Source organism: Ruditapes philippinarum, unplaced genomic scaffold (genome assembly GCF_026571515.1).
Source record: "Ruditapes philippinarum isolate M1 unplaced genomic scaffold, ASM2657151v2 ctg8439_1_1_1_1, whole genome shotgun sequence".
Taxonomy (NCBI): domain Eukaryota; kingdom Metazoa; phylum Mollusca; class Bivalvia; order Venerida; family Veneridae; genus Ruditapes; species Ruditapes philippinarum.
Window position 1 is genome coordinate 5,493 of NW_026851699.1, and position 27,643 is coordinate 33,135.

General features: G+C 32.4%; 3 protein-coding genes across 4 annotated transcripts; 1 reads left to right on the forward strand and 2 right to left on the reverse strand.

Moving 5' to 3' along the window:
* Positions 1–22,333, reverse strand: LOC132737407 (uncharacterized). Of its 2 annotated transcripts, XM_060724701.1 has the most exons (8): positions 22,178–22,333; positions 15,731–15,803; positions 14,358–14,418; positions 5,900–6,226; positions 5,188–5,294; positions 3,946–4,174; positions 979–1,093; positions 1–185 (listed from the first exon to the last, which is right to left on the reverse strand). In XM_060724701.1, exons 3-8 carry the CDS (start codon positions 14,413–14,415, stop codon positions 62–64), a joined length of 960 nt encoding a protein of 319 aa, XP_060580684.1. In that variant the 5' UTR covers positions 14,416–14,418; positions 15,731–15,803; positions 22,178–22,333; the 3' UTR covers positions 1–61. The 2 variants fall into 2 exon arrangements, with proteins under 2 accessions (XP_060580684.1, XP_060580677.1); XM_060724694.1 differs by lacking the exon at positions 15,731–15,803 and having other exon boundaries at positions 22,178–22,270.
* A 1,831-nt stretch (positions 22,334–24,164) lies between these two features.
* LOC132737399 (uncharacterized) lies at positions 24,165–25,536 on the forward strand. Its single transcript, XM_060724682.1, has 2 exons — positions 24,165–24,393; positions 24,609–25,536. The coding sequence occupies exons 1-2, from the start codon at positions 24,165–24,167 to the stop codon at positions 25,028–25,030; spliced, it is 651 nt and encodes a 216-aa protein (XP_060580665.1). The 3' UTR covers positions 25,031–25,536.
* Positions 25,537–26,507: 971 nt separating this feature from the next.
* LOC132737389 (uncharacterized) lies at positions 26,508–27,074 on the reverse strand. Its single transcript, XM_060724671.1, has one exon. It carries the CDS (start codon positions 27,072–27,074, stop codon positions 26,508–26,510), a length of 567 nt encoding a protein of 188 aa, XP_060580654.1.
* Between the last annotated feature and the right edge of the window lie 569 nt (positions 27,075–27,643).

Here is a 27,643-nt window from a genome sequence, read left to right on the forward strand (position 1 = left end):
AAAGTGAACACTATTTAATATAACAAATATATACGTGCATAATTTAAGTAAGTTTTTTCAGCTATGAGGTCTTCTCATCATTTTCATGCACACCTTCATCCGAATAAGGATCAACGACTTTTAGCGGTACAGCAGACTGGTCTTTCTTTACATCATTTGTTTCTCTTTCCGTTTTTTCTTTTTTCCTGATAAATAAATTGAAGGAAATTAAGATATATATATTACCAATACGACACGTTAAACATTTATGCGTAGATGATTTCTTACACGATTAAATTGTTAGTGAGTGTGTGTGATAAAAATCATATGCAATATGACATATGACAATATCTTCATTAAGCCTGCATGTGAAACAGATGTTTTAAACGGACAAAATATAAAAATTGTATGTAAATGGACTATGGCATTGGTATCGTTTCATTGTCTATCTTTACATCGCTTTTTTATGAATAATTATTCTCATTAGAGTATCATTCTCAGAAACTATACATGTAAAAAAAACTTCAAATAGCGACAGAAAACACACCTACTCTAACAAGTTTATATTCCGTGTACGTGGTTATTCGAACAAAGAATCAAAACAAATTAAGGTTCTAGAAAACAATTTAATCATTGAGAAAACAACAAGTCTAAATTGTCACGTAAACCAGTATGTTATCAGACAGAGCTTCACATAAAATATATTGTAAAATTACCATCATAAACTTTTTTTATATCCACCGCTTAAAATAAATTAATCCGCTATTTAATTACGATCTTTTATAAGAAATAGAACAAAAGGCTCATTAAAATTTGAGAAAAAGAAAGAAGTGCAATAACTCATTTAAAGCATATGATACATTTCGGAAGAAAAATTACTTACTTAGAATAGGCAAATTTGTTATTGCATTTTTTTAAGTAATTATTGTTTTCTTCACTTGCATTCTCGTTTTTACTATTTAATGAAGAACTATTTCAATTATTTGACTGTAAACTCACTTTGTTTTATGTCTTTTGTATAAACAAAAGAGTGTAGCACACACAATCACTGTAATAACGCCAATAACCGCTCCTGAGATGATTGCACTGTTAGGACCATTTGAATTTTTATCATCTAAAATGTAATTAATGTTTCCATTAATGTATATAATGCATATTTCCTTATTCTTATTTCTAGCAATTTTACATCATAAATACTTTAATACCTCGACTTTTTGTGTTACTAGTATTTATTTGTTGATAACTTAATTTAATTGCTGTGTGGATGCTTAAAGGTAACGATACTCAAAAATAAATGAGAGCCGTGAATAAGAATAAAAAAAAGGTATAGGGCCACAATCTAGACAAATACAAATTCAAGGCTGTATCTAAAATAGTATATAATGTAAAATAGGTAAGCCGTTGGTATGGTTATCATGGAAAATCCATATTTGATAAACAAAAACAACCACTGGTTACTATTTGAAGTAAATGGTTGCAAATGATTTCAATAGTAACTGTGTTAAGGAAGTAATGGTTGCTATGGAAACAGATTTAAAATATTTTACCATAAATAGGGTAATCCATTTGACAATATTTGGCAATGGGCCTTTACTTTAATATCATTTGTATTGGTTCATCATTCCAATGTTTAAAAAAGATACAGAATCTCACATTTAGCCTTAGTGCTCTCGGGAGATATCAACATGTACAAAGTCATACGAGGGTCCATTAAATATTACGCAGACAAAAGTACTATTTTTTGTCTATTTGGATATTTTTGATAGCCAATATTCGACTTAAAGATATAATATGCTCATATTTGAGTAAAATATTTTTATCAGAGAAATTTATTAAAACCTATGAAATTCTTACAGAATATGTGTACTTTAAATTGTGTACAATAAACTATATTGGAAGTCAATTACTCTGATACAGAACAAGTAAAGTTGGTCTTTTCTTAAAAACACTGCAATTGTTTTTAACGACACTATATATTCATATTGTGACGACCTATGTGTGTGGAGTTTTAAACACGACACATTAACTTTGTGTGAACACAAAGCATGTTTATTTCATATTTACAAAGAGACTGTGTAACAATTATCAATATTTTCTGATATCAAATTTGAGCATAGTATATCTTTAAATATGCTATCTATATTCGTCAAAAACATGTAGAAATTTCCATGAAGACAGAAATGAACATGTAATGCCAATTTGAAACAATATACTCTTCACTACACGACACTTAAAGATGGCAAAAAAAATTCGTCAACAACGTTAATACATTAACATAGCTAGAAAAACGCATCGGCTTTTTCGATAACTCGCTGTATTACCGATCATATGCGTTAAAGATTTCTTGGCATGACGCCAATGTATTCCAGGTTAAGACTGATTTCATTCGCAGGGCAGATGTTTAAAATGTTCTAACCTTTTGATCTCCGAGTTCAAATTTAGTTTGTTTGCATAGTCTAGATAAAACAAGACCAGGGCCTGTATACTCACTGAGTTGACCTAAGTTACACAAGACAGGGGCTTTCATACTGATTGAGTTTGTGTACAGGGCCTAGATCACAAAATTCTTGGACCTGAGTTGATTTATAGTGCCTTTATCACAAAATACTAGTGCATGCATATCAGTTCAGTCGGTTTACTTGGCCTAGATCACACTATAACATATCTGGTATTTATTGAGTTGGTGTAGATCACACACAACTTGCTTTTGTATTTTGATTGATTTGGTCTACAGGGCCTAGCTTAAGCAAGATTGGGACTTGTTTACTGTTTGATTTGGTCAACTGGGCCGATCAACACAAGACTTGGGCTTGTTTTCTTAGTGAGTTGGTCTTTGGGGCCTAGGTTACACTAGACTGGTGTTTGAATACTGATTAAATTGGTATACAGACCCTAGATCTCACCAGATAGGGGCTTGTATTCTAACAGTGTCGGTATACTCGGCCTAGCAAACAAGACTTCGACTTGTATTCTGGTCGAGTTGGTAAAAACGACCTAGATCACACAAGACTTGGAATGTTAACTATATGAGTTGGTCTACACGGCCTAGATAAGACGAGACTTGGGCTTGTATATTAATTGAGTTGGATTACTTGGCCTAGATCATACAAGACTGAAGCTTGTATAATTCTGAACGAGTGGAGCACATAAGAACGGGACTTTTACACTCGTTTCTTTGGAACACTAGGCCTAGATCACACTAGACTTGGCTTTATGTTCTGATGGGTTGGTCTACTAGGTCTGGACCATATATAACCGGGGTCGTTTACTAATTAAGTTCGTCTCCAGGGTCTAGTTTAGACAAAACTAGGGCGTGTATTTTAATTAAGTTAGTATACAAACTCTAGATATCTCAAGACTGGGACTTGTGTACAGAAAGAATTTATACAGGGCTAAGATCACACATGACTTGGTCTTGTATATTGATTAAGTTGATCTGTTGAGCCTATTACTCACATGATTGGACTTGTTTTCTAACTGACTGGATCTACCGTTCTAGATGACATAATACTGAGGATTGTATACAGATTGAGTTGTGATCATAAAGTTTTACATATTATGCTCAGGTTAGCTGTAAGAACATACAATTGATGTGCACATATGTGACGAAAATAAAAGCTAAACTAATGGCATGCATGTAAATATATTACCAACTAAGCTTTCTTTATGGCGTTTTGCACAAAACATAGACCATAACTTGTATCAGCATTTGTATCTGAACTGTGACATTTTGGATACGAAGCAGAAAAACAAAAAAGGAGAAAAAACACGACGTTTCCGTGTCTCACTGTTTCAAACAGAATTGTGACTCTTGTAAAAATAAAACTCATTCAATGTTGTAGTGCACTTCCGCTCATAAGTGAATTCCGAATGAGACTGCGTTTAAATATGTGTTCATTTATTCAATAATCAATAATACAAAACTATATTTAGACAATAATTGTAGTCGAAAAATAAAATATATACCCTGTTCTTCAAATACGTATTTCACCGCAGTATTTGATGTCTCTTTACGTTCATTCCCGTACAAGGCTGCGATTTTCACATAGCAATTTCCATTATTACTGGCTCTAGCGTAAATTACCTCTGTGTACTGAACTTTGTCAGAACGAGTGCAATCAGAATTATTCAAACAATTTGTCATGTTTGCGTCGAGGATTTGCGGTTGTATTTCCTTTTCCAATTTACTATCGATCTAAAAGAAATAATAATATCTGAAGACGGCGTCTTAATTTTTAAACGAAAGCTGAAGTTTCAGCATAAAGTTATTAGGTTAATCTCCCTGTAATAAAAAAATGATCTATCTTATACGAGTATTGCTATTGCGTGAAGGCTAAAGCGAATTGAAGTCATGTTTTTTGAACTGTTAAACTTTAAATATCCGTACTAAGTGTATGTATGTGTGTACGTTTGTGCGTGCGTGCGTTCATGTATGTATGTATGTATCTCTTTTTGTATGCACATGTGTATGTATGTTATTACATGTATAATCTTGTGGGCGCGTGTATGTATTCGTCTAGTTCTGGTATTTCATAAACAATGAATTAAACGAATAAAATCGAAGTTAATCATAAATCAAATAAAGTCATTTTAGTACATAGTTATTGTTGCCGTTGAAACACTTAATATGTATGCTTAAAGAACGGAACATTGTCTATTTGAAACAACCATTGTCAATAATAATAGATTAGCAGTCAATTTACTTATTCTATGATAGATAATCTATGATTAAAAGAACAAGTTTGAACATATCTTTTACATAAGACTTTATAAAATGGCAAAAACTGTCTCAACATCCATAACCATGTGTTAATTCAAAACAGTATCTTGAATGATGCATTGTATTACTTTATCTGCATCTATGTTATCAGAATCGGTGTCAGTGTCACGATTGTCTATGTCAAGGAATTTCACATACCACGGTGGGCTCGAGTCACGCCAGGAGCATCAGATGATGTCATGAGTGGAACCTTTCAATCAAGTTAAGAGAGGACCAGTGAAACTACACAGGTGTGTTTTTGTGCGTTTAATAAAACACGAAGTGTCACTGTAGGTTTTTTCTGTACCAGTTATCCTGAAAGGTCTTCATATGGACTTTAAAATGTTGATGCAACGAAAAACATAGCGCAAACATTAGAAGATGTGGAGGAAATATATAAAAAAGTATTACAAATAATTTTTCATGACAAAACATTTCAAGAAACATACATCTACTACAATCCATTTAAAGGTAACATTACTGTTTTGAGAGACACATCCAGATGTCGCCATTATAGTCCCGTGCCATATATCTTCAAAAAGCTGAGGCTCATGATCTGTAACACATATGCTATTTATTCTATTATTAACATTTAACACATATACTTTTATGCGATTAACATTCAAATTCGGCTAATCACATAGTCACTTGCAAAATTCGACTCTGTTGTCAAGTAAATAAGAAAACTATTTGGAATATCTAATGGCAATGCATTCCGATGTGTACAATAGTCTGCAAACATATGAGCTATTTTTCTAAGGCACAACTTGCACAAAGTAATGACTATTTATGACTATTTAACAAAATCTGATACATAATGAGGAATCAAAACATAATTCCTTGACTGATACAAGCGTTTGATATGTATATGTACAAAGGTAATTAACATTGTCCCTAATAAAAGTAAAGAGTAGGTATGCTTCAGATGAATATTATACAACTACTGAATATTGAGCCATTGATTATGATGTAATATTCAAATTGGCCTAGCCGATAACAAATTTCACCTATGTCTGTTTCATGATATAAAGCTTCATGTAAATTATTAATAAGTGAAACAAATGTATTAAGGAAACTTTCTGGCGATTTTAAGTTTTATATTACATGTACTTACAAAACATATAGAATAGGAGTGGTGAATATTAAGATTTTTGTACTAACCTATGACTCTTAAAATTATAGAATCGATATTTGATCCGTCAGAACACACCAATTTTCTTCCATTGTCTTTCTTTGTCACTTTTATTATTGTCAAATTGAAAACGTTTCGGTCCACATCAAAGGAAAACGTATACTGTCCTAAATAAACGGGGTTTAAATCGCATGATCTTTGTACACATTGTGCAATTGGTGTAATATCGTTTGCATTCATCCATGCCACAGCAAATTTGTGCTCTTCAAACATACAAGTTAACGTTAGACTTCTACCACATGAGCAAGCATGTTCATTACTTGAACTGTCCGGTTTCTGAATCACAACGTTTGCGTCTGAAGTAATATTTAATCATATGGTAACATGAAAAATATTATAATCGTGATACTTATTTCTGTTTGTAATTATGCACAAGCTAAAAATTATCTTTTTAAGCTTTTTTGTGTTGTTTTGTTTGATCAATTTTGATCATCAAAAGCAATTATCATCGATTGCATCAAGGTAAAAAAGTAATTTTCGGACTCTGCCGTCTTTGCCGAAATACAATGAGAACAGACATATACATGTACATGCTTAATTACATGTATATATATTTAATGATTTACAAAAACAATATGTACTATGTTAAGACGTTTATGTAGAGCTAAGTTATGGTTTCATATACAAGAGCGATCAGTAATCACATGTGCCGCCTCATGATGGCCAATTTTATGTTTGGACAAGTTTTGTCCATTTCCGCTTTCTATCTTTTTTTAAAGTTTCATTGAAATTGCATTAGTGGTATAAAAGAAGTAGTCCGGACAAACTTTAAAAATAAAAATTATTAAAGTGCCATAACTCTGACAAAAATCATTGAACCGGAAAATGCGGACAATATGCACAACAAGACTTAGTACTGATCATTCCTGTAAAGTTTGGATGAAATTGCACCAATAGTTTATGAGGAGTAGTCCGGACAAGTTTTGTGACGGACAGACTGACAGACAGACAGACAGACAAACGGACAGACAGACGACGGAGAAGTGATCCCTATATGTCGCCACTACTCCGTAGAGGCGACACAAAAACCAAACCCGAGTAAAAGCTATTTCTATGGAAAAAGATACTTGCTCTATTTCTAAGCTTTGAGTTGGACTCATTAATCGCTTTGGAGGATATTTTACATATATATTGAAGGTTGAAACCTAAGCTCGCACCAACGATATCATACCGAAACACCCACTGCTGCACAGACAGGTGCCTACTTCAAAGGTAATGGTTCCAGCAGAAAAAATGACTTATGTATGCACTGTGTTTATTTTATGGGTGTAAATTTAAAAAAAACATTTCCAAATCATACGAGCGTGGGTGGATTAATATGTAATGCAGTATGGCCAATTAACTTAATATACAGCAACTATTCAACATCATTCTATTTCAACCCTTCAAAATTATTTATTCTTAAAGAAACAAAGTGTAAGACGTTTGATTGATGAATGTTTCATAGAACCAACTCATGCATCTTAAACTATAAACGCAAGCTTTAATATTGTTTATTTAAATACTTGTTTATATATCAAAGACGATTTTTATTTATAGAAGTACATACATTAAATGCATTACTCATAACAAATGTGCAGAAAATATATCGATGAGATGACAGTAAAGAGCTAGATGGTTTGATTGAAAAATATGGCCGATCGAAAGATGTCACATACGTGTTCAATTTGTTCCAACAAATTCAAGCATATACATCAATAATTGAGACACATATGACAATACATGATTTTACAATCTTCAAAATATCATCATCGATTAGTATAATCGGTTTGATTGGATAATCTGTCAAGACAAATTACACGGTGAAAAGTCGTTAACCACAACGTTTCCGCGCAACGTCAAAATACTTCTGACCGAGACACCGTATCTTTCTGTCATACAAAATGGATGTAAAGACTGCATACGACAAGAAAACAGATGATAATTTGCCCAAAACAATGTAAAATCATCGAATTTTTTATTCCATCGAATGTGTCATTTAATTTGAAGCTTATTACTCTTTACTACAGCCAAAATGCTTCACTATCTAAGTCAAGATAGTGAAAACAGTTGGGGCAAACTGTGAAAAATATTGCTTTGATTGCGAAATTTAAAACTTTTAAGTACGTTTAGTTCATATGACTCATCGAAATGCAATACAGATATGTCAACTATCGTTATATCGACATCGCTTTTCTCGATATTTCGTTATCTCGATGAAATTTTGAAAGTCCCGATTTTCATCCTTCTTTATCTATATTGGAAATATTTGTTTATCTCGATATTTTAATTTCGATGTTTTCAGTATCTCGATGTATAATTTCAGCCCCAACAGTTATTTTCACACTATTATCCTTTGTTTATCTCGACTAATAATTTTCCTTCATCTGTTCCAATCAGACGAGTGAAAAACACAAACTAGACGAAAATTGCTCAATAGCGCGTGTCATAATGATGATTATGTTTATAACAAGTTTAGCTTTTTTTATAAAAGTTAATTTATTTAGCGTGTTGATTGACTTATGTCCACAATGAGTGAATTTTACGTTCTTTATAAATATTCGAACACTGTATCAATTCATTATGACTTTAAATGTAAATGAAAAAGTGAAAGTATAGGAACGCTGTTGTTTCAATATTGTTTCACAACATCATAACCAAATCAATCAGCGGTTGAATAATCGGAGAAGGGTCCGACAACTAACCCGGGAGGATATCCGGATCAACCACTCTGAAAACAATGTTCTCACTATATTTGCGTATTACTGAGTAAACCTCACTATGTGTTTTTATCACAGACACCCGTATTTCCGCTGGTAAACATCCGCTAATGTTACTTTGTTAAATATTGACTAGGCTTATGAAAACAAAACATGGGGATATCATGGTTTATTTGATATAAGGTATGCACATGTCTTTGTAAAAATAAGTTTCTGCCTTATTCATACCCTTATCTCGATAATTTTTGGTCGGTCCCGATGACTTCGAGATAACGAGAGTCGACTGTATGTACATTATTATCGTTTGAACAAGTTACACCATTTTGATAACCTGTTTTTGTATAAATGGTATGATTTTCATGTTTCCACGTGCATACTCTAGGCACCGTACAACTTGAACAATTATAGTAAAATGTGGACATTATTTGTCCTTAAATCACTCCATTTATTTTCTTTACTTTTTTCCATAAGCGACGATCGGCGAGAGATATTTACATGTGGGGTTTATACATTTGAAGAAATTCGAAAAACATATATAGAAAATTAACTTACTTATCTATTGAGACCATTGCACTTATCTTACTGGTATTTTGGGAATTCGAACTTCAAGTCTCCCATAAAATAACATTTATTAATAAAAGAGTAAAACAACAGATTTTCATCAAATAAAACATATTTGTTAGTACATCTGTAAGTAAGTATGGTGCAAAAGAAAACAATGCCAGTAATTATCAGTCTAACGGAATTAACTTCGGCATTAGAATTTAGTTTTGTGCGGTGCTCCAATATTCATGTCAGTAGGACTTTTCCCACCACATATTCCCAAAAGACAACAATAGAACACAGCCTTTTGTGTGGAACTTTAATTTATGCTCAACCATTATATATATACAGGCTCGTCAGGTCATAGCAAAAACGCATCGTTGTTATAGCCAAGGTTTTGGTCATAAGTACAAGTCATGTTGAGATCGACATGACCTTTTGTAAACACTATTTCTTCGAAATATGTGATGTTCTGCGAATTGTGTTGTGCTAGATTAACGATGAAATGTTTCAAAAATTCGATGGAATAATTAAAACGTTGAAAAAAGTTTGCAATGTCTAACAGTGTCACAAAGTGAAAGTACGTTTGTAAAATCTTGCATTATATTTTCACGCCGAACCTCATTTTTACTCTATATTCATTGATGTGAGATTGCATCATCTTTTGTTCAATTAAGAGTTTTCGGGTGAAATTATTATTTAGAGTATTTTTATGGTTTGCATAAATTTCCATGTCTCAATTTAAACATATTGCCGTTTATTTCACAAAAATCCTTTCAGTAATAAGAAAGTTTAAATTTTTGTTTTATGAACCAGATATATGTATAATGTCTGTATTTGAAGGACGGGCCTTTATTTTACATAACTATTTTTCCCGCCGTCCCAGCTTTATTTCGTGCAAATCGATTTTTCATGTTTTGCACGATCCGTTTTCCGCTCAGTACTCAGTAGTTTGCTATATAATGACTAAATTTTAAGTGATATATTGCAATGCACTGGACGGTATACAGGTCACTATGACGGTGACAGACAAATTATATTTGTCATAAAATTACAGCTTGTACAAGGTTAACTTAATTTTCTAGTGATTTTTGTTTCATAAATGTTTGCTATTTCGTAAAATACTATTTTCTTTTAGAATTATAGTTTATTTGATTCAGGTTTAGTTATTTGGCAGTAATTTATTGTTTTCTAAATTTTCTAAATTTTCGCAGATTAAATTTTAAAAGTTCTTTTTATTCTAGTGTTTCGCTATTGCAAATTTATACCGAGACCTGTTAATTGATGTATGTTAATTGAAGTTTTAATTATATTGTAATTGTATAGGAGCCATGAATATTTTATAGATATATATATATATATATATATATATATATATATATATATATATATATATATATATATATATATATATATATATATATATATCCATAAATAATTTATTATGGTTCTACCGTATTTGTGTAGCTTTATGTAAAATGCTGCAGTATCGTAATGATTTGTTTCAATCAATTTAATTTACGTTATCATCTTACTTCATTTCATTTATCATCAGTGTTTGTTATAAGTAAATACAACGTATCAAAACTAACGTATCTCTAGAGAAGGATCTTCAGTGGCATGATTTTTGAAGACGTTTATTTATTGGTGGTTATTATGTGGCGTATATTTGAATATATTTGCAACGCAGTACTATGCGGATGTGATTGAATTTTTGTTCAATGGAATGTATGGTGTACTATAGTTGACATTTTGTTTATTCAAAGAAGCACGTTATTTTATTGGAAACCGACAAAGGTCGAGTCTTTTCCAAGGGACTTTATTATACCCTTATGTTTGATTATCATGGAACTTACCATGTTTTATACTTTGTAGCTTCTTATTTGTGGACACACCCGAAGATGACACGGGCCCTCCACACGTATGTCTATGGCTTAAGGGTGAAGCATGCCCTTGTTCAGGATCCTATCAACTGTGCCAACACTGTAGGAAGTACAGTTACGCTTGATAAGATTTTATACAAGACGCCCGCCATTGTGACGAATTTTGTTCAACAACGCCACCACTTTATTGAAACATCATGACAGAAACTTTACGGGAGAAATAGACTGAGATACGTTGATAGTGTTTGTTTGCGCAGTGACTTTTCATATACTAGGACGAAACAGAAACGCCGGGTACATAAAATATGCAACACATATATTGCTTGGCCTATTTTTTGTACAATAAAATTGGTGGTTCGGTATGTGTTTGGGGCGGCATCTCGTATGGGTTTAAATCACCATTGATTGTGATTGACGGTAATTTAAACGGCGTCAGGTATAGAGACGAAATCCTCCGCCCAGTTGCCGTCCCATGCGTGCAAGCACGGAACCTGATATTGCAGCAAGACAATGCCCGGCCCCATGTCGCCAGAGTTTGCCAGCAATTTCTTGCCAACAGTAACATACACCCACTCGATTGGCCAGCATTCAGTCCAGATTTGTCTCCAATTGAACATTTGTGGGACAAACTGGATAGGAGGGTGAGGAGACGTCCAAATGCCCCCACTCATCATGTCCAGCTCACACATGCCTTGCATGAAGAATGGAATAACATCCCCATGGCCATGATTAACACCCTGGTGAATTCCATGCATAGACGGATCAGGGCTGCCAGGGCTGCCATACAAAAAATGAATATAATAAACCAATAATACGATTAATCCCTTAAAACAATCATTATAGGTTACCTGGCGTTTCTTTTTCGTCCTAGTATATATAATCATTTTTCATTTATAAATATTCGTTTCTTGTAAATAAATTTGTATATATTTTCTGTTCTGACTTGTTGGTTGTTTTAGATAGCAATTGTGGTCGGCCTGGTATCCCATCGTAGTCCCTATTGTGACAAACAGTAAGATATTTTATAAGCTATTTCCTACAATTCGATTAGACCGCCATAACTATTTTGACCAGAAAGATGCGTGCGTGTGTCTCGGGCAGAAGTATGATATTTTGACGTTGCGCGGAAAAGTTGTGGTAAACGCCCTATCACCGTGAATTAAATATTTGTGCACATATATCAACTGCAGGAAACGAATCTTAATGCTAACAAATCCCAAATAAATAACCCTTGTGAAGTTTTGACGAATACACACTAATCTTTTTCCGAGTCTGTTAATTTCATGTAATTTGTTTCTGAGTAATGCCTCCCGATTTACAATGTATATGTGTCGAATGTTGTGTGGCAGCTTTAAAAAGTTGCCCCGTACTTCAGTTCAATGCTGTTATATTTTTCTTGTCCTTCGTGATCAATGGTTTCAGCACTTTTTAAGTGTTGAAAAATGAGTAGCACCAAAGCCGGTGCTAGGGGGCGTGAGGGATATTGCACTTTATCCATCGTGTGCAGACTCAATCAAACCGAATCTGCCATTTTCATGTAAATTTGCTGTGAATAATGCATCCGAGGGATAACACTTAATCAGCTCAAAATGGAAGACAAACAGAATTTCCTTTCAGGTAAAGTGTATTTTGTGTACACAGAAGGAGATTTAACCTAGTTAGCCAATTTGTATGAAAATGGAAGGGAATGGAGATGGTTTCATCGTCCGTTTGCAGAAAGACCCTATGGCAAAAGCTTGATGTTTGTAATTTGTGTTAACAGCCAAAAAATAGCTTGCATGAGCAAAGACAGGTAGGGGGTTCAAAAATACAGCATTGCAGCAAACAGCGCATACCGGAATCACTGGATCCTATCGCTGGAAATATCACAAGTTCAAAGATTTTAGAGACAGAACAGTATCGATGTTTTAGACTTTAGAATGAAGAGGTATTGCCGTTGCCAAGCACACTGACCTATTTCTGTCTTAATTATTCAAAACCTGAATCGTTTGTTAGAAAATACTTCATATTGCATTACATTTTGATCCTCCCCCGTATACATAGTTGTTCAAACTTAAACTTAAGTAACATTGATACGGTGTTTGCTCGCTGTTTTGTTTATATTTTAATAAAACCTGAACTTTCAGTATTATAACAGATTGAAGTTTTTTGGAAGCAGAATATGATGAACTTTGATAACAAGTTACTTAAAATATTAAGCATCGATCAATATTTCTTGATGTGAGGAAATAAGAGATTGTATCTTTAACATGTTAAACAGTGTTATACAATTGCTTTTCATGGTAGTAACTGAAGGGTGATAAAAAAGGTTGCAGACTCTATTTTTTTCAAATGCCCTTTAGGATTTGAATACATCAATATTTGGATGCAACACACTTCAAGCGGTCTTTATAAGAGACAACGTTAGTCCAATGTCAGACACCCTACGTTCAACAGCTCACAGATAATGATTTATCAGTGTGTAATTTATAAGTTCATAAAAACGACACAGAAGAACTGCAACTTTTGCCTTTTTACCTTTCATTCGCAAGTAAAAAATATTCTGATAGAAATATCGAAATGTTAATTATAATTAATTCATCATATTCCGAATATTATTTGTTTAATAACATAAACAGAATTTCTAGCTTGACCTGCATACATTTGCCAGAATATTTGGCCAGAATTCAAAAATATCGCCAAAAAGTTTCGAGTTACTGATTAGATTGTAAACGACTACGTAACAATTATAAGTTGGAATTGCGAGTATATGATTGCAATTCGGATCAATCATGCATGTACTAATGGTTCACTCGAAAAGCATTGGTAGGATCTTATATGCAATGCCAACACAAATAAAAATCATACTCGTTCATATCGAGCTAGCCACATGTTTTTTAATACTAGATCAACGTTTTGAATCCTGTTTGCAAGTTGTTGTGCAAGAGCAATACTCCAAATGTTCAATCCTTCAGTTCGTTTCTCTTTTTTGCAAATTATCCTCAAAATAAGGAGATAAAATGTGTATTTAGCATCCGCATAAATATTTTTATGCACGATGCTTATAAAAAGAAAGGATACATATTACTACGTATTACTAAGTATATCAAGTATCATAAACTTTTGTAATTATGGATTTTTTTAATTGTCACACTTAATAACGCTATCGTTTTTCTGTTTTTAATAAATTATTAAACTATGTTTCTAGCAAAGAAAACACATGCATTTTAAAGCGAAACTTATTTCTATAATATTTTATGATATTACTTTGAAGTATCATTTAACTTTATCACAACTACAGATTGGATAAGCAATCGTTTTACCTGTGTATGTAATAAGAAGCCAAACTGAGAATGTTACGAAGAGTGAAACTCGGCACATATTCTGAAATGCAAAAACGTAATTTAAAATCGTGTGTGTATGTGTGTGTGTTTTGGTGTGTTGGTACGTGCGTGTGTGTGTGCGTGTGTGTGTGCGTGTGTGTGTGTGCGTGCTTGTGTGACAGGGGTTTCACGAGTCGGACTAATAATCTATGGCCGTATGAGTTCAAACAATACTATTGGTAAGCCGTTGTTTCCCTCCTTCATAGCGGAAAGGGGGGTATAGGAATGGTCTCCGTCCTTCCGTCCGTCCATCAGTACGTCCGTCCGTAGCACTTCCGTGTCCGCTCCATAACTTTAAAGCCGCTGAAATTATTTTGAAATTTCACAAGTGATAACCATTATGAGACGATTGCTTAGCGCAATAACAGGGTTGCTACCCCTAAGGTCGAGAACTCACTGAAAGGTCAAGTATTAAAAAGTGCATTTCGTGGCCGAACCATAACTTTTGAAAGACATAAAATATTTTTAAATAACTTGGCACTAGTGATCACCATTATGAGGCGATATGCAGAACACAATTCTTAAGTTGCTATCCCGAAGGTCAAGGGTACACTGAAAGGTCAAATAACAAAAAAAAACATTTAGTGTTTGCTTCATAACTTTTAAACCGCTGCGAAAATTTTGAAATAACTTAGCACAAGTGATCACTTCAACTATATGCAGAGGCAATCATTGATTGCTACACCCGAGGTAACATTTAAAGGTCATGTGTTAAAAAGTTTACAATTCGTGTCCACTCCATAACCGTTAAACCGGTGAAAAAATGAAATAACACGGCACAAGTGATCACCATCATGAGACGATGTGCAATAAATGGGTTGCTACCGCCAAGGTCAAGGTCACACTCAAAGGTCAAGTGTTAAAAAGTTTACATTTTGTGTTCGCTCCATAACTTTTAAACCGTTGAAAAACATAAAATAAGTTGGCACAAATGATCACCATTACGGCATGATGTGCAGAACCCGACCAGGTTGCTACCCCAAGGTCAATATTAAATTAAATGTTCTCCATAACTTTTGACTTTATGGGAGATTTTAAATAAATTGGCACAAATAATTACTATAATAAGACTATATGCTTACATGACACAATATCAATGCCATGGTCTGTTTAAGGTCAAGAAGTACACAATCATGTCTGCTGCGGAATGGGATTTAGCTGTCCTTCAGACTGCCCGGTTCCTTTTATTTCTGCTGTTTTGATGTAACGATCTTTTCAGTTAGTAAGATGTCCATTTATTTGAAAGTAAATTCGAAGTTAATAGATAACAAAATAAAACATTAAATCTGACATAAAATGGGGAAAAAACTTACTTTCAGGCAGATAGCTAAAACAACACGACAGTGATCCTTATTTTCTCAAACACTTGTTTCAGACTCTATAATTCTGCAAAAGAAATGTGTTTGGAATTTCAAGTAAAATGAGGAAAAAATTTGATTCATACATTTTGTGCAAAAAAAAATGTATAACGCAAACATTTTTTCCTTGCAATCTTCTTTTCATTTTCCCCATTAGCCATAATTTGATGAGTGTCATTCCTTCATTTAAGCATTTTCTTTCGTTCGTGACATGTAAAACACTTTTAAAACACAAGCTATGCATAATTAAGAATATCCTTACCTTTTTAACTGCCGCACTTTTGATTTAAGTGCAATTAAAATAAGTATTATTAAAATGAGTCTATGACAAAAATTTCCGCAAATAAATGCCAATTTAAGTCTTCATGTAATTGCTTCATTTCAATAAACACATAAAACTAATAGACATAGCGTTGCGTGACTTCAAAATAATGCTTTTATGTTTTTCATGTAAGCGTGGAATATAAAATTTGAATGTACAGTTTACCCGGTAAAGTCAGGTAGATTATTTTCGCTTGAAAGTGTGGAAATGTCGTAAATATGCCCATTTACGGACACTAGTCGCGGAAAAAAGATGGTAGCTAATGCCAATAAATAACCTCAAGTGCAAAGGGACTCTTAAATATTAGTTGAGTTTATGAAGTCGCATTTTAACTGGCGTCGTTAAGAGAGTTAAGACTGTCAGTATTTTATTAATAAATAGTAAAAAATAAGAAGTCAACTGCAAATTAAATAATTCCCTTTCATATACGAACAATTCCGCCTTCTTCAGGGTGCATAATAAAAATTCATAATAAACAGGAGATGAAGTTAGCGTCACATGACGTCAATAGCGACGACTTCAAAACGTAACAAAGAGTTCGGGGTATCAATCATCGACAGGATCAATTTGATGCATTATATTATTTAAGAAAGTAGTAGAAGTGCAAATATTTAGTAAAAACACATTTAAAACTGACTAAGATATATATAAAAATTACCTTTAAGTAATTTGCAGATATTAAAACAAAACTTTGGCATCCATTACGTTTGGTGATAATTTACCTACGTGATATATCTAGGAAGTCTTTTTAAAAGTCTTTTCCAAGGATGTGTTACTTTATCAATAGGCATACAAGAGAAATAATGGATAGTATGTTCTTGGTTATTAAAATGTTCAGACACATTTGAAATTGTTTCTTAGTGAAATATCCAGGAAGTCTCTTTTAAAACTCTTTTTCCAAGGATGTTTTACTTTATCAATAGGCATAAAAGAGAAATCCTGGATAGTATTTCTATGGATATTAAAATGTTCAGAAAAATCAATTTTGTAATTGTTCCAAAATTATATATCCAGGAAGTCTCTTTAAAAGTCTCAATAATACAGACGTCGCGATTACATGATGCTTATTGTAAAAAGCAGTATTTGAAATAACAATTAAAATGAAGAGGAAATATTGACTGATTATGTACACGTACATGTGAATTTATGTGAATAAAGCTATATAAGTACATTATCAAAAGGGATTAGATACGCTATTGATACATAAGGACACATATTATCAATACTTTTCAGTGAAATATAAGTGTATATTGGCTTAGATAAACTGTTGATTCATAGGTCTTATACATTCATTTGTAATGGGAACTTATTATTATTTTTCTGTTTGCGGCAAGTTAAAAATAATTATGTTTCCAAGTCAATGAGCAGTCTATGAGACACGTTAATTGTATATATGTAGGTACGATTATGTAATGTATGTATGTATGTATGTATGTATGTATGTATGTATTTATGTATGTATGTACATGCGTGCGTGCGTGCGTGCGTGCGTGTCTGTATGTATGCATGCATGCATGCATGTATATTATTATGTAATGTTCAGTTTGCTTGTATAGGAAAATGTTGGTTATATATTTTCATTTGTAATCCTTTCAATTGTTGACGTGCTGCTTAATAAGCAATCCTTTTTTAAAAGTTTTTTTTTCAATATGAAAATTACATCAAACATTAATAAGTTTCGAATTTTATAGCCTTTTCTAAACCCTCACGCATCAAGAATTAGTATTTTTTTTGTTCTTCTTCTATTGCTACTACTCTGAAAATAAGTTATCTATCTAATATTCTAGTAAGATTCAGTTTTTTTTTTGTTGTTTTTTTATTTTGCTTGAGAAATTAATGTTAGAACCTACTTATTTAAAAGGCGATCACGTAGTATACTGCCGTAGCTTCTATTTTTGATTTTATGATTACACTCACTTTAGTTTTTTTTTCGGTTTTATTCTATAAGAAAATATCTGCTCATTGGAACCATTGTATGTATTATTCTTATGATACTTGTATCCAACTGCTCTGGTAGCATACATCTTTTGTCACTGACAGCTTAATGTCTAATACTTCTTTCTTTACATATAATGTAAATGGATTATCCAGTAAAACTAAACGAACGAGCGTTTTTCATTGGTTAAGATCAGAAAAAGTTGATATATGTTTACTTCAAGAGGTACATTTTAAAGAAACTTGTAAAGATGAATGGGAAAATGACTGGGATGGTACAATTATATGTAGTGGCAATTCGAATAATCAAAAAGATGTTGCTATCTTGTTCAGAAATGATTTGAAAATACAAATTCTAGAAAAATATGAAATTGAAATTGGTAGATTGTTGGCAATCAAAGTAAATATTGAAAATAAAGAAATAATAATAACAAATACATACGGTCCAAACAAGGATGATGTAGACCTCTTTCAAAAATTAGAGTTAATTTTAAAAGACAAAATACAACATGTTTTTATAATAGGGGGAGACTTTAACACAATAATTGATCCTAACATCGACAAACAGGGAGGAAATGCTTTTACTCATTTAAAATGTCGCCAAAAAATTACAAATATTATACAAACATACCAGCTTTTAGATATTTATAGGATCCAAAATCCACAAAGCAAACGATTTGCATGGCGATCGAAAACACGTGCAAATATTGTATGCAGGTTGGATTATTTTCTTGTTTCAAATGATTTAGTAAATTTTGTTAAAACTACAGGAATCAAAACCAGCTTTAGATCAGATCATTCAATTGAATTTTTCAATATCAGTTTTGATTTAGTTAAAAGAACCCCAAGGGGTTTTTAAATAATTTTTTATTAAATATACTAGCAAAACCACAAACCAGATGGGAAGTAATTAAAAGTACTATTCGAAATGAAACAATTAAATATTCAATGTTTAAAAAGAAAATCGAAAGAGAAAAACTAACCAAACTTGTCAAAGAAATTGATGAAATAGAAACTAAATTAGAAAATTTTAATGACAATTTAAAAATGAACTAGATATCAAAAGAGCAGAGTTGGATAACTTATATACTGAAAATATTAATGGTGTAATTACTAGAATAAAAAGTTACAAAATAAATAATGGCGAAAGAAATATAAAATTACTAAAAGGATTAGAAAAAAGAAATGCGGAAAGTAAACTTATAAAATGATTAAATGCAAATGGTAATATTTTAACAAACCAGACAGACATTTTAAATGAACAGAAAAAATACTATGAGAATCTATATACCATTCAAGACGAAACTCCCTCAAATTACAATTTTTTCAATGGCGAAACAACACCAAAACTAAATGAAAACGAAAAACAATCTTGTGAAGGAATTATTACGCAAACTGAATGCGAAACTGCCATCAAAGATTTGAAAAATGGAAAAAGTCCAGGCTCAGATGGTTTAAGTATAGAATTTTATAAAATATTTTGGAATTATTTAAAAGATGATTTGATAAGTGCTCTGAATTTTTCTTTTGAAATTAATTGTCTCAGTCAGCTACAAGCACAAGGTTTAATAACTCTAATTCCAAAACCAAATAAAGATTTATCAATATTGTCAAACTGGCGGCCAATAAGTTTACTGAATGTAGATTATAAAATACTTACAAAGGTTATCGCTAATAGAATTAAACGGGTGTTAAATACACTCATTGATGATAGTCAAACAGGTTTCATTAAAGGGCGATACATAGGTGAAAATATAAGATTGCTTTATGATGTGATAGAGTATGCAGAAAAGAATGATAAACCAGGACTTCTATTTTTTGCTGATTTTGAAAAAGCATTCGATAGCATAAGCTACAAATACGTATTTAAAACATTAGATCTTTTTAACTTTGGACCAAATTTAAAAGCATGGATTGAACTTATTTACAAAAGACCCACGAGTTGCATACTTTACAATGGTTTTTTGTCTGAGTCATTCCCTATAAAAAGAGGAGTACGACAAGGATGTCATTGTCTCCTTATATATTTATCCTAGCAATTGAACTATTGTCAATAGCTATAAGACAAAATAGGAATATTGACGGTTTTAAAATTTTTGATGTAGAAGTTAAAAATAGCATCTTTGCAGACGACGCGACTATAATATTAAATGGTAAATCAAACAGCTTTGAAGAAACTTTGAACATATTTGAACAATTTTCCATTATTTCTTGTCTTAAACTTAATTACAAAAAATGTACAGTTCTCAGAATAGGTTCACTTAGAAATCAACATGTTTTAATCTATTGTAGAAAAAAATATTCAAATATAATTTGGACCTCAGAATGTGCAAAAACATTAGGCATAACTTTCCATTCAAAATGTGACTTAATAACCAAAATAAATTACGAGAATAAATTGAACCAATTTAAAACAGACGTTAATAGATGGAGGGCAAGACGTTTAATAACAATTGGCAATATATCAATTTTAAAATCATTAATTATATCAAAACTAACCTTAATAATATCTGTTCTTCCGAGTCCACCAGAAGAAATTATGAAAACAATTGCACAAAATTGTTTTGAATTTATATGGCACTCAAAAAGAGACAAAGTTAAAAGGGATGTAATTATACAAGACTTTAAATATGGAGGCTTAAATATGATAGACTTGCCGATTTTTATGAACTCGATTAAATCAAGCTGGATCAAAAGAATATTTGATGAAAATAACCATGGATTGTGGAAAGAGATAATGAAGAAAAATTTACAAAAAATAGGTGGAATCGACATATTTAAAAGTAATTTAAACACATATGATATACAGAAACTTAAAATCGAAAATACATTCTTAAAAGAATTACTACTGTCATGGAGTAAAATAAATTTTAATAAAAATCCACAAAATCTATTAGACCAAATAATATGGCAGAATTCACACATAAAAAATAATGGATCTTTAATTCTTTTTTCCAAAATGGAAATGTCGAAATATCAATAGAATAAAGGATATTTTTAACACTGAAACAAAACAATTTAAAACCTTTGACCAGCTGAAACTTACTTTTGACATTCCTTATACAGATATATTTAACTTTTATAAATTAATTTCATCAATACCCAAAGAATGGAAACGTAAACTACAACAAATTAATCAAACTTCAACGCCTAAAGAAATAAGCATTTTTGATATCATAGAAAAAACAAACACGTGCAATATTAGTAACAAGTTAACACAGATTCAAAAACAAATAAGACTCTGTAAAAATAAAAAAAACAAAATCGCAAATAAAATGGGAAGAACGATTTCCTCAAAAAGAATTTCAATGGCAAAATATTTACGAAAATGTTTTTGTTTATTGCAAAGATAATATTTTACAAAACTTTCTATATAATTTTTTACACGGGAATATTGCAACAAACAAATTTCTCCTTCAATGTAAAATAACAGAATCTAGTCTCTGTGATTTTTGCTGTATGGATGTTGAAAGTATAGAACACCTATTTTGGGACTGCCAAACAGTACAAATATTCTGGAATAATTTATTCAAATGGCTTAATGAAATAGCAATAAATGTTACGTATGATAATTTTACATCTTTCTTTCATGCTAAAGATAAGAAAACATCGTATATTTTTCTCTTTTCAAAATATTACATTTACACCAGTAAATTAAAAAAAACTCCAGATATAAGTATCTTCAAAAGAAAATTTTTAAACAGATTAAAAATTGAAAGATTTGTTGCGTTACAAAATGATACATTAGAAGAATTTGAAAATTGCTGGATAAATCTAATTGAATTGTTTGATTTCTAAATAGTACATGCAGAAAAAATGCTACTAAAGCAGTTTATTTACTTTTTACTTTTTATTTACTTTTCAACCTTTTGCCCCTTTTCTCGTGTAATTGTATAAATGAATGAACCTCTTAACTTTTTAAAATGTCTTATATATTCTAACTAAAAACATAACAAAATAAATTATTATTTTTTTTTAATTATTAACATGTCAATGAAAATGCTAAAGTTATCATGGTTTGTTTACTTGTATTGTATTATTTTTTCTTAAATAAACGGGCCTTAAACGTGGTTCCAAAAAAAAAAAAACAATTAAAATAATCAAAACTGTCAATATTAATATCGTGAAAATAACAAGTATGTTACCTTTGATAGTTCGTCCAAAAACGAGCATGTCAATTTCATTAATTTAACATGGTATTGTAATAAAAATTCAATCTTATATAAAAAGAACGACTTTAAACCATAACGTTTGTTATAATGCAATTACATCTGTCTTAATTATCTTCCCAAACATGACACTTAAAATATTAGTCATTTACCGGTTCAAGGTTCAAGGAAAACAATATTAAATAACTTCGCTATTGTGTCGCCATTACGGAGTAGTGGCGACACATGGGGATCACTTCTCTGTCTGTTCGTCTGTCTGTCCCTCACCAAATTTGTTCGGACTACTCCTTAGAAACTACTGGCGCAATTTCAACCAAATTTACCAGGAATGATCAGTACCAAGTTTTGTTATGCCTCAGCATGCCTTCAGAGAGGAAACTTAGGGTTGTCGGCAACTACCGGAGCCGTAAATATGACCCTAGTAATATTGAAATTCAGGACATTTACAATTCGTGGAATTTTTAACACGTTATGTCGCAAGATAATTCGTTCGTTGTTAACTGGTGTGTACGTACCGGATTACTCCATGCACCGATGCCTTGCCATAGACAAGGATGCAATTGAACATTTTCCCTTGCCAAAAGGTCAAGGAATATTTCAGGGGCTGTACTAAGATGTAACAAACACCGCAAAGTGTAAGGAAGAAATCTTTCTTTGAGAAATCACACCTTACCATACAGGACGTTAGATGTTTTCAAAATCCTGCTTAGACAGATTTTCACTGAACACATGCCCAAAATTTAGTGGTATTGCTTACGGCAGTACTGTGGTGGACTGAGGAAGCTTCATAAGAGAGGTTCTAAAGGAATTTTATTAGAGGAAATTAAAAAACAAATCCTTATCTGAGGAAATTGAAATCAATGAAAGTCTTTTTGGACGAAAAGTAAAATATAATAAAGGAAATCCCCACAAAGGACTGCGAGTGTGAGTGTTTGGGATGGTAGAAAGGGCCAGTAACAGTTTGATCCTCTACCCTGTTCATGACCGCCGAGCGAAAACATTGCTGCCGCTAATTGAACAACCAGGAAAAACAATATACAGTGACTGTTGGTCTGCATACTGTCCACTTCACGAAATAGGGTACAGACACTTCTCAGTGCTTCACAAATATACCTTTAAAAAGGTATATGTCAATAAAGAGACAAAAGAGACTCTCGCAGAAGATAAAAATATAGATAGAGGGGGCGTTCTTTTTTTAGTGTAAAACTATTTTATGTATTTACGGAATGAATGGCAATTTATATAGTTTATAAACATTGCGTCTGTTTTGACGGAATAAATGCGTCATTAAAATAACTTTTTATCATGATACAATATAATTTTTATATTTGTACGGAATGAATGACATTTGTATTTTATAAACATTGACTTGCCGTATATATCCTGGAATAAACCCCGGGGTCTAAACTAGGAGTATAGATAAGGTTCATTCCGTTTTCTTTAGTGCATTATCTACCAGTTTTTCTTCTGAAATTTAAATTACTTTTTTTATCAGGATACATTTTTTATACTTTTTATGTATTTACAGAATGAATGACATTTGTGTTTTATAAACATTGAATTGCCGCTGGAATAGACCCCGGGGTCTAAACTAGGAGTAAATATATAAGGTTCATTCCGTTTTCTTTAGTGCATTATATTCAAGTTTTACTTCTGAAATTTAAATTATTTTTTTATCATGATACAATTTTTATACGTTTTATGTATTTACGGAATGAATGACATTTGTATTTTATTAAAATTGCCTTGAAGTGGCCGTTTATATCCTGGAATAGACCCCGGGGTCTAAACTAGGAGTATATATAAGGTTCATTCCGTTTCCTTTAGTGCATACTTCTGAAATTTACATAGGGGTCAAATCAAGAACAGTAAACATATATTTTCAAATGGGGGGAAAATGTACTTTATAATAGCTATCTTTACTTAAAAGATTTACGCATATTTCACTTTCTTTTGCAGACGAATGTCGGGTACGACAGCTTCTCAATGGGAGTCCCTCATGGCCGAGGTGATGTGGCGCAGTGTCGTGAAAGGAAACGTATATTCCTTTTTTGACTTCATCAAGGAAATCTATCCTCTTGACAAGCCATCAGTATATACCTACAGCACTCCACTGTTTGATTCATGGACAGGTTCAGATACAGAAAACGAGAAAATGGAACCTGCATTTTCATATGCCAATTCGGAATCCGGTAAGCTAAATATTTACATTGTATATATTTTATCTAAACTTTATTGATGATTGACTGATTGATTGTTTAAAAATATCTTATGTCAATCAAGTTGAATAATAATTGTGACAAGGGAATTCACTCTTGTAAACCTTAATGCCCTTATATAGGATGAGTTGTCTACCTTATTCATTATAGTAACCGATTAATTAACATTTTCATACTGTATTTTTCAGAAACAGAGAATGAATCTGACATGGAAGATTATGGACAAGAAAGACATTATCCATCTTGTGAGAACGAAACTAGCACTTCGGGTGAGGGACAAGATAGAAATAATTCGTCTTTAGAAAGAACTTTAACTGCAACATGTGAAGATCCACTTAATACAACCTTGACTGATAGTCCAACAATTTGCGGATTTTCAGGGTTTCCAACACATGTTGAGCAAAAGAACAACTTAACACTTGATACAACAATAAATTATAGTGAGTTGAATATGAATAAGAAAAGTAAAACTGACAATGTGTGTGCCCCATCTGGCTTTGTACAGGTGAAAGTTGATGGAAAGAAAAAGAAAAGAAAACTTGTAAAATCAAAAAAACCATCACTACCGACATTACGATCAGACTGGTCATCAGATGACGATTTTGCATGAATTAATTGATATTAATAATTTATTTTCTTTTGACATTATGCCCAAATTTGGCGTCATTTAGACATGAAATGGCGAAATCATCAAGTTTTGAACAGCAGTGGTCATAACGTTAAATGTAGAAATATGACGTTCGTTAAAAAACTGAAAATGTGTGCGATTGTTAAACTTTGTCAACAAATTGGCTATACTCCTTCAGATACATACGAAAACATAAACTTAACACAGAACAATTAATCGGCTATCAGGATACTCGTTCTCAGCTTGCGCAAGTTATTCAAAAACTGCACATACGAGATCACAAACATGAAAGGATGAGAATGATAGCGGGAAATCGACGGGACGTTAGTGACGTCAACTGAAAAAGCGCTACAAAATGATCGACGGTAAACAGTCCACGAACTGTCCCACATGTTTGATTTTTTGCATCGGATCTATTGATTCAGTTCTGCCAAATGATTTGTTTCAAACAAAATTCTCTTTCATTTAACTAGATATACGTGTTATCAATAAATTAATGTAATAATGATTAACGGTAACTATTTATATTTTTCCCCGATTTTCTTTTAAAAATGATAGTCTGGTTTAAACATATTTATTGCATATATTTTAATCATACATTATACATACATTCAGTTTCATAACCATACTAACATAATATACGCAAAGGATTTTGACGGAAGCACTAAGTGCTTATTAAAGTCAATCTCCATGATTGATGAATTACAATAAAACTAATACATGGCTGGTAGATCTATGAGCAAGTAAATAGCATATAACAAATGTGTACCACAACCGCTTCTACTGAAATATTTTTGAAACATACACAAAACTAAGTTATGTGGTAAGGCTCTTGCATTTTTGTAATTGATAGATATTTTAATATAATATATTAATAGAAATAAATATAGAAAGAGAAAAAGAAGAAGGAATATTAAGATGAAAACCAACGTTTAGAGATGAAGAGACAAATGATTTTTTAGCACACAGACAGTATAAAGACTATGATTATTTTTTTAAGTGTTTACCAGTGTAATTGTTAAGTCGTAGACAGTACTTTGCAACATTTACTCGTCATGCAAACCTCCCACTATCCACTATGTATTTTATGTATTTTTTGGACGGCCAGAAATAACTCCGAATTGTCTGATTGAGAAAGAGAACCACCCCCAAACAGAAGAGTATGAAGAGAGACATTTAGAGTGATTTGACGCACTTTTGTGAGAAGGCATGTACGGTGGCAACTATAAAAGTGACATTCGAGAAGATAGTGATAGTTGTTTTCAGGTTGTCCACAATGGCAAAAGGTGATGATTTAGTTTGCTACAATTCATGCGAAGCCTAGCATGTAAGACCATTCGTGATCCGCTATAAAAATAAGCGGGCGTACTATCACGGACTGGCATAACTTTACTTTTAAAAACTTTTAAAGTGGGTGAATTTCTTACATATGTTGATAGGTTATTCCAATCGCGAACTGTCACTGGTAAGAAAGAATTGAATATTGGTTAGTTTGGGAATGTACAGGTCTCAACTGATCTGGGTTTCGAAGGTTGTACGAAGACGTTGATCCAATATTTGGGGGAACGAGATTTGTTAGATATTCTGGTGCAAGACCATTTATCATCTTATAGAACATTATAAGCCTGTGAACGCGTCGTCTCTCTTCTAGGGATGACCAATTCACTTCCTGTTGAAGTTTATCGAGATAGACCAGTTTGGTTGCTCCCGATACAATACGAGCACATTTGTTTTGGATCTTGTCAAGCATATCCTTTTCAGCCATAGAGCAATTATTCCATATAACATCAGCATATTCTAGAATTGGTCGGAAAGAGGTGTATATTACTTCAAAAGATTTCCTATGAAGCGTAAATTTCAGTCTATGCATAATGTGAACCCGTTTCCATGCTTTATTTACTATATAGTTAATGTGTTCATGCCAAGAGCAGTCATTTGAAAGAATGATACCCAGATGTTTGTGGTGTTCTACTTCCGGTATAATTTGGCCATGCATTTTTAGAGATGGATGGTTTTGCTGATGCATTTTTCTACTTAGCAATAGGCATTCGGACTTTGCAGGATTAAAGTTAACTAACCATGTATCGGTCCATTCTGTTATTTTTAGAATATCAGATTGGAGGTGTTCTGCAGCAGCATTTGGGTTTTCAACAACAATATATAAACTGGTATCGTCAGCAAAAAGACGGATATGACTTCCAATGTGAACGACAATATAATTTATAAAAATAAGAAACAATAGGGTTCCTAAAATAGAGCCCTGAGGAACTCCAGCATTTACTGCATCCCATGTAGATTGAGGACCAGGTAGCACAACGCGTTGTCGTCTTCAGGAGAGATAATTTGAAAACCAGTCTAATAATTTACCCGAAATACCAGCATTTTCTAGTTTGACCAACAGGCCTTTGTGCCACACCTTATCGAATGTCTTATTTATGTCAAAGAAAACCGTTCTTACTTCTAAACCATTATCGAGCGCTTTACAAAATGTATCATATAAAAGTGTTAACTGATTAACTGTGGAGTCACCTGGTCTAAATCCAGACTGAAAAGGGGACAACAAGCGGATAGCGTTTAAATGATTATAGATGTGTT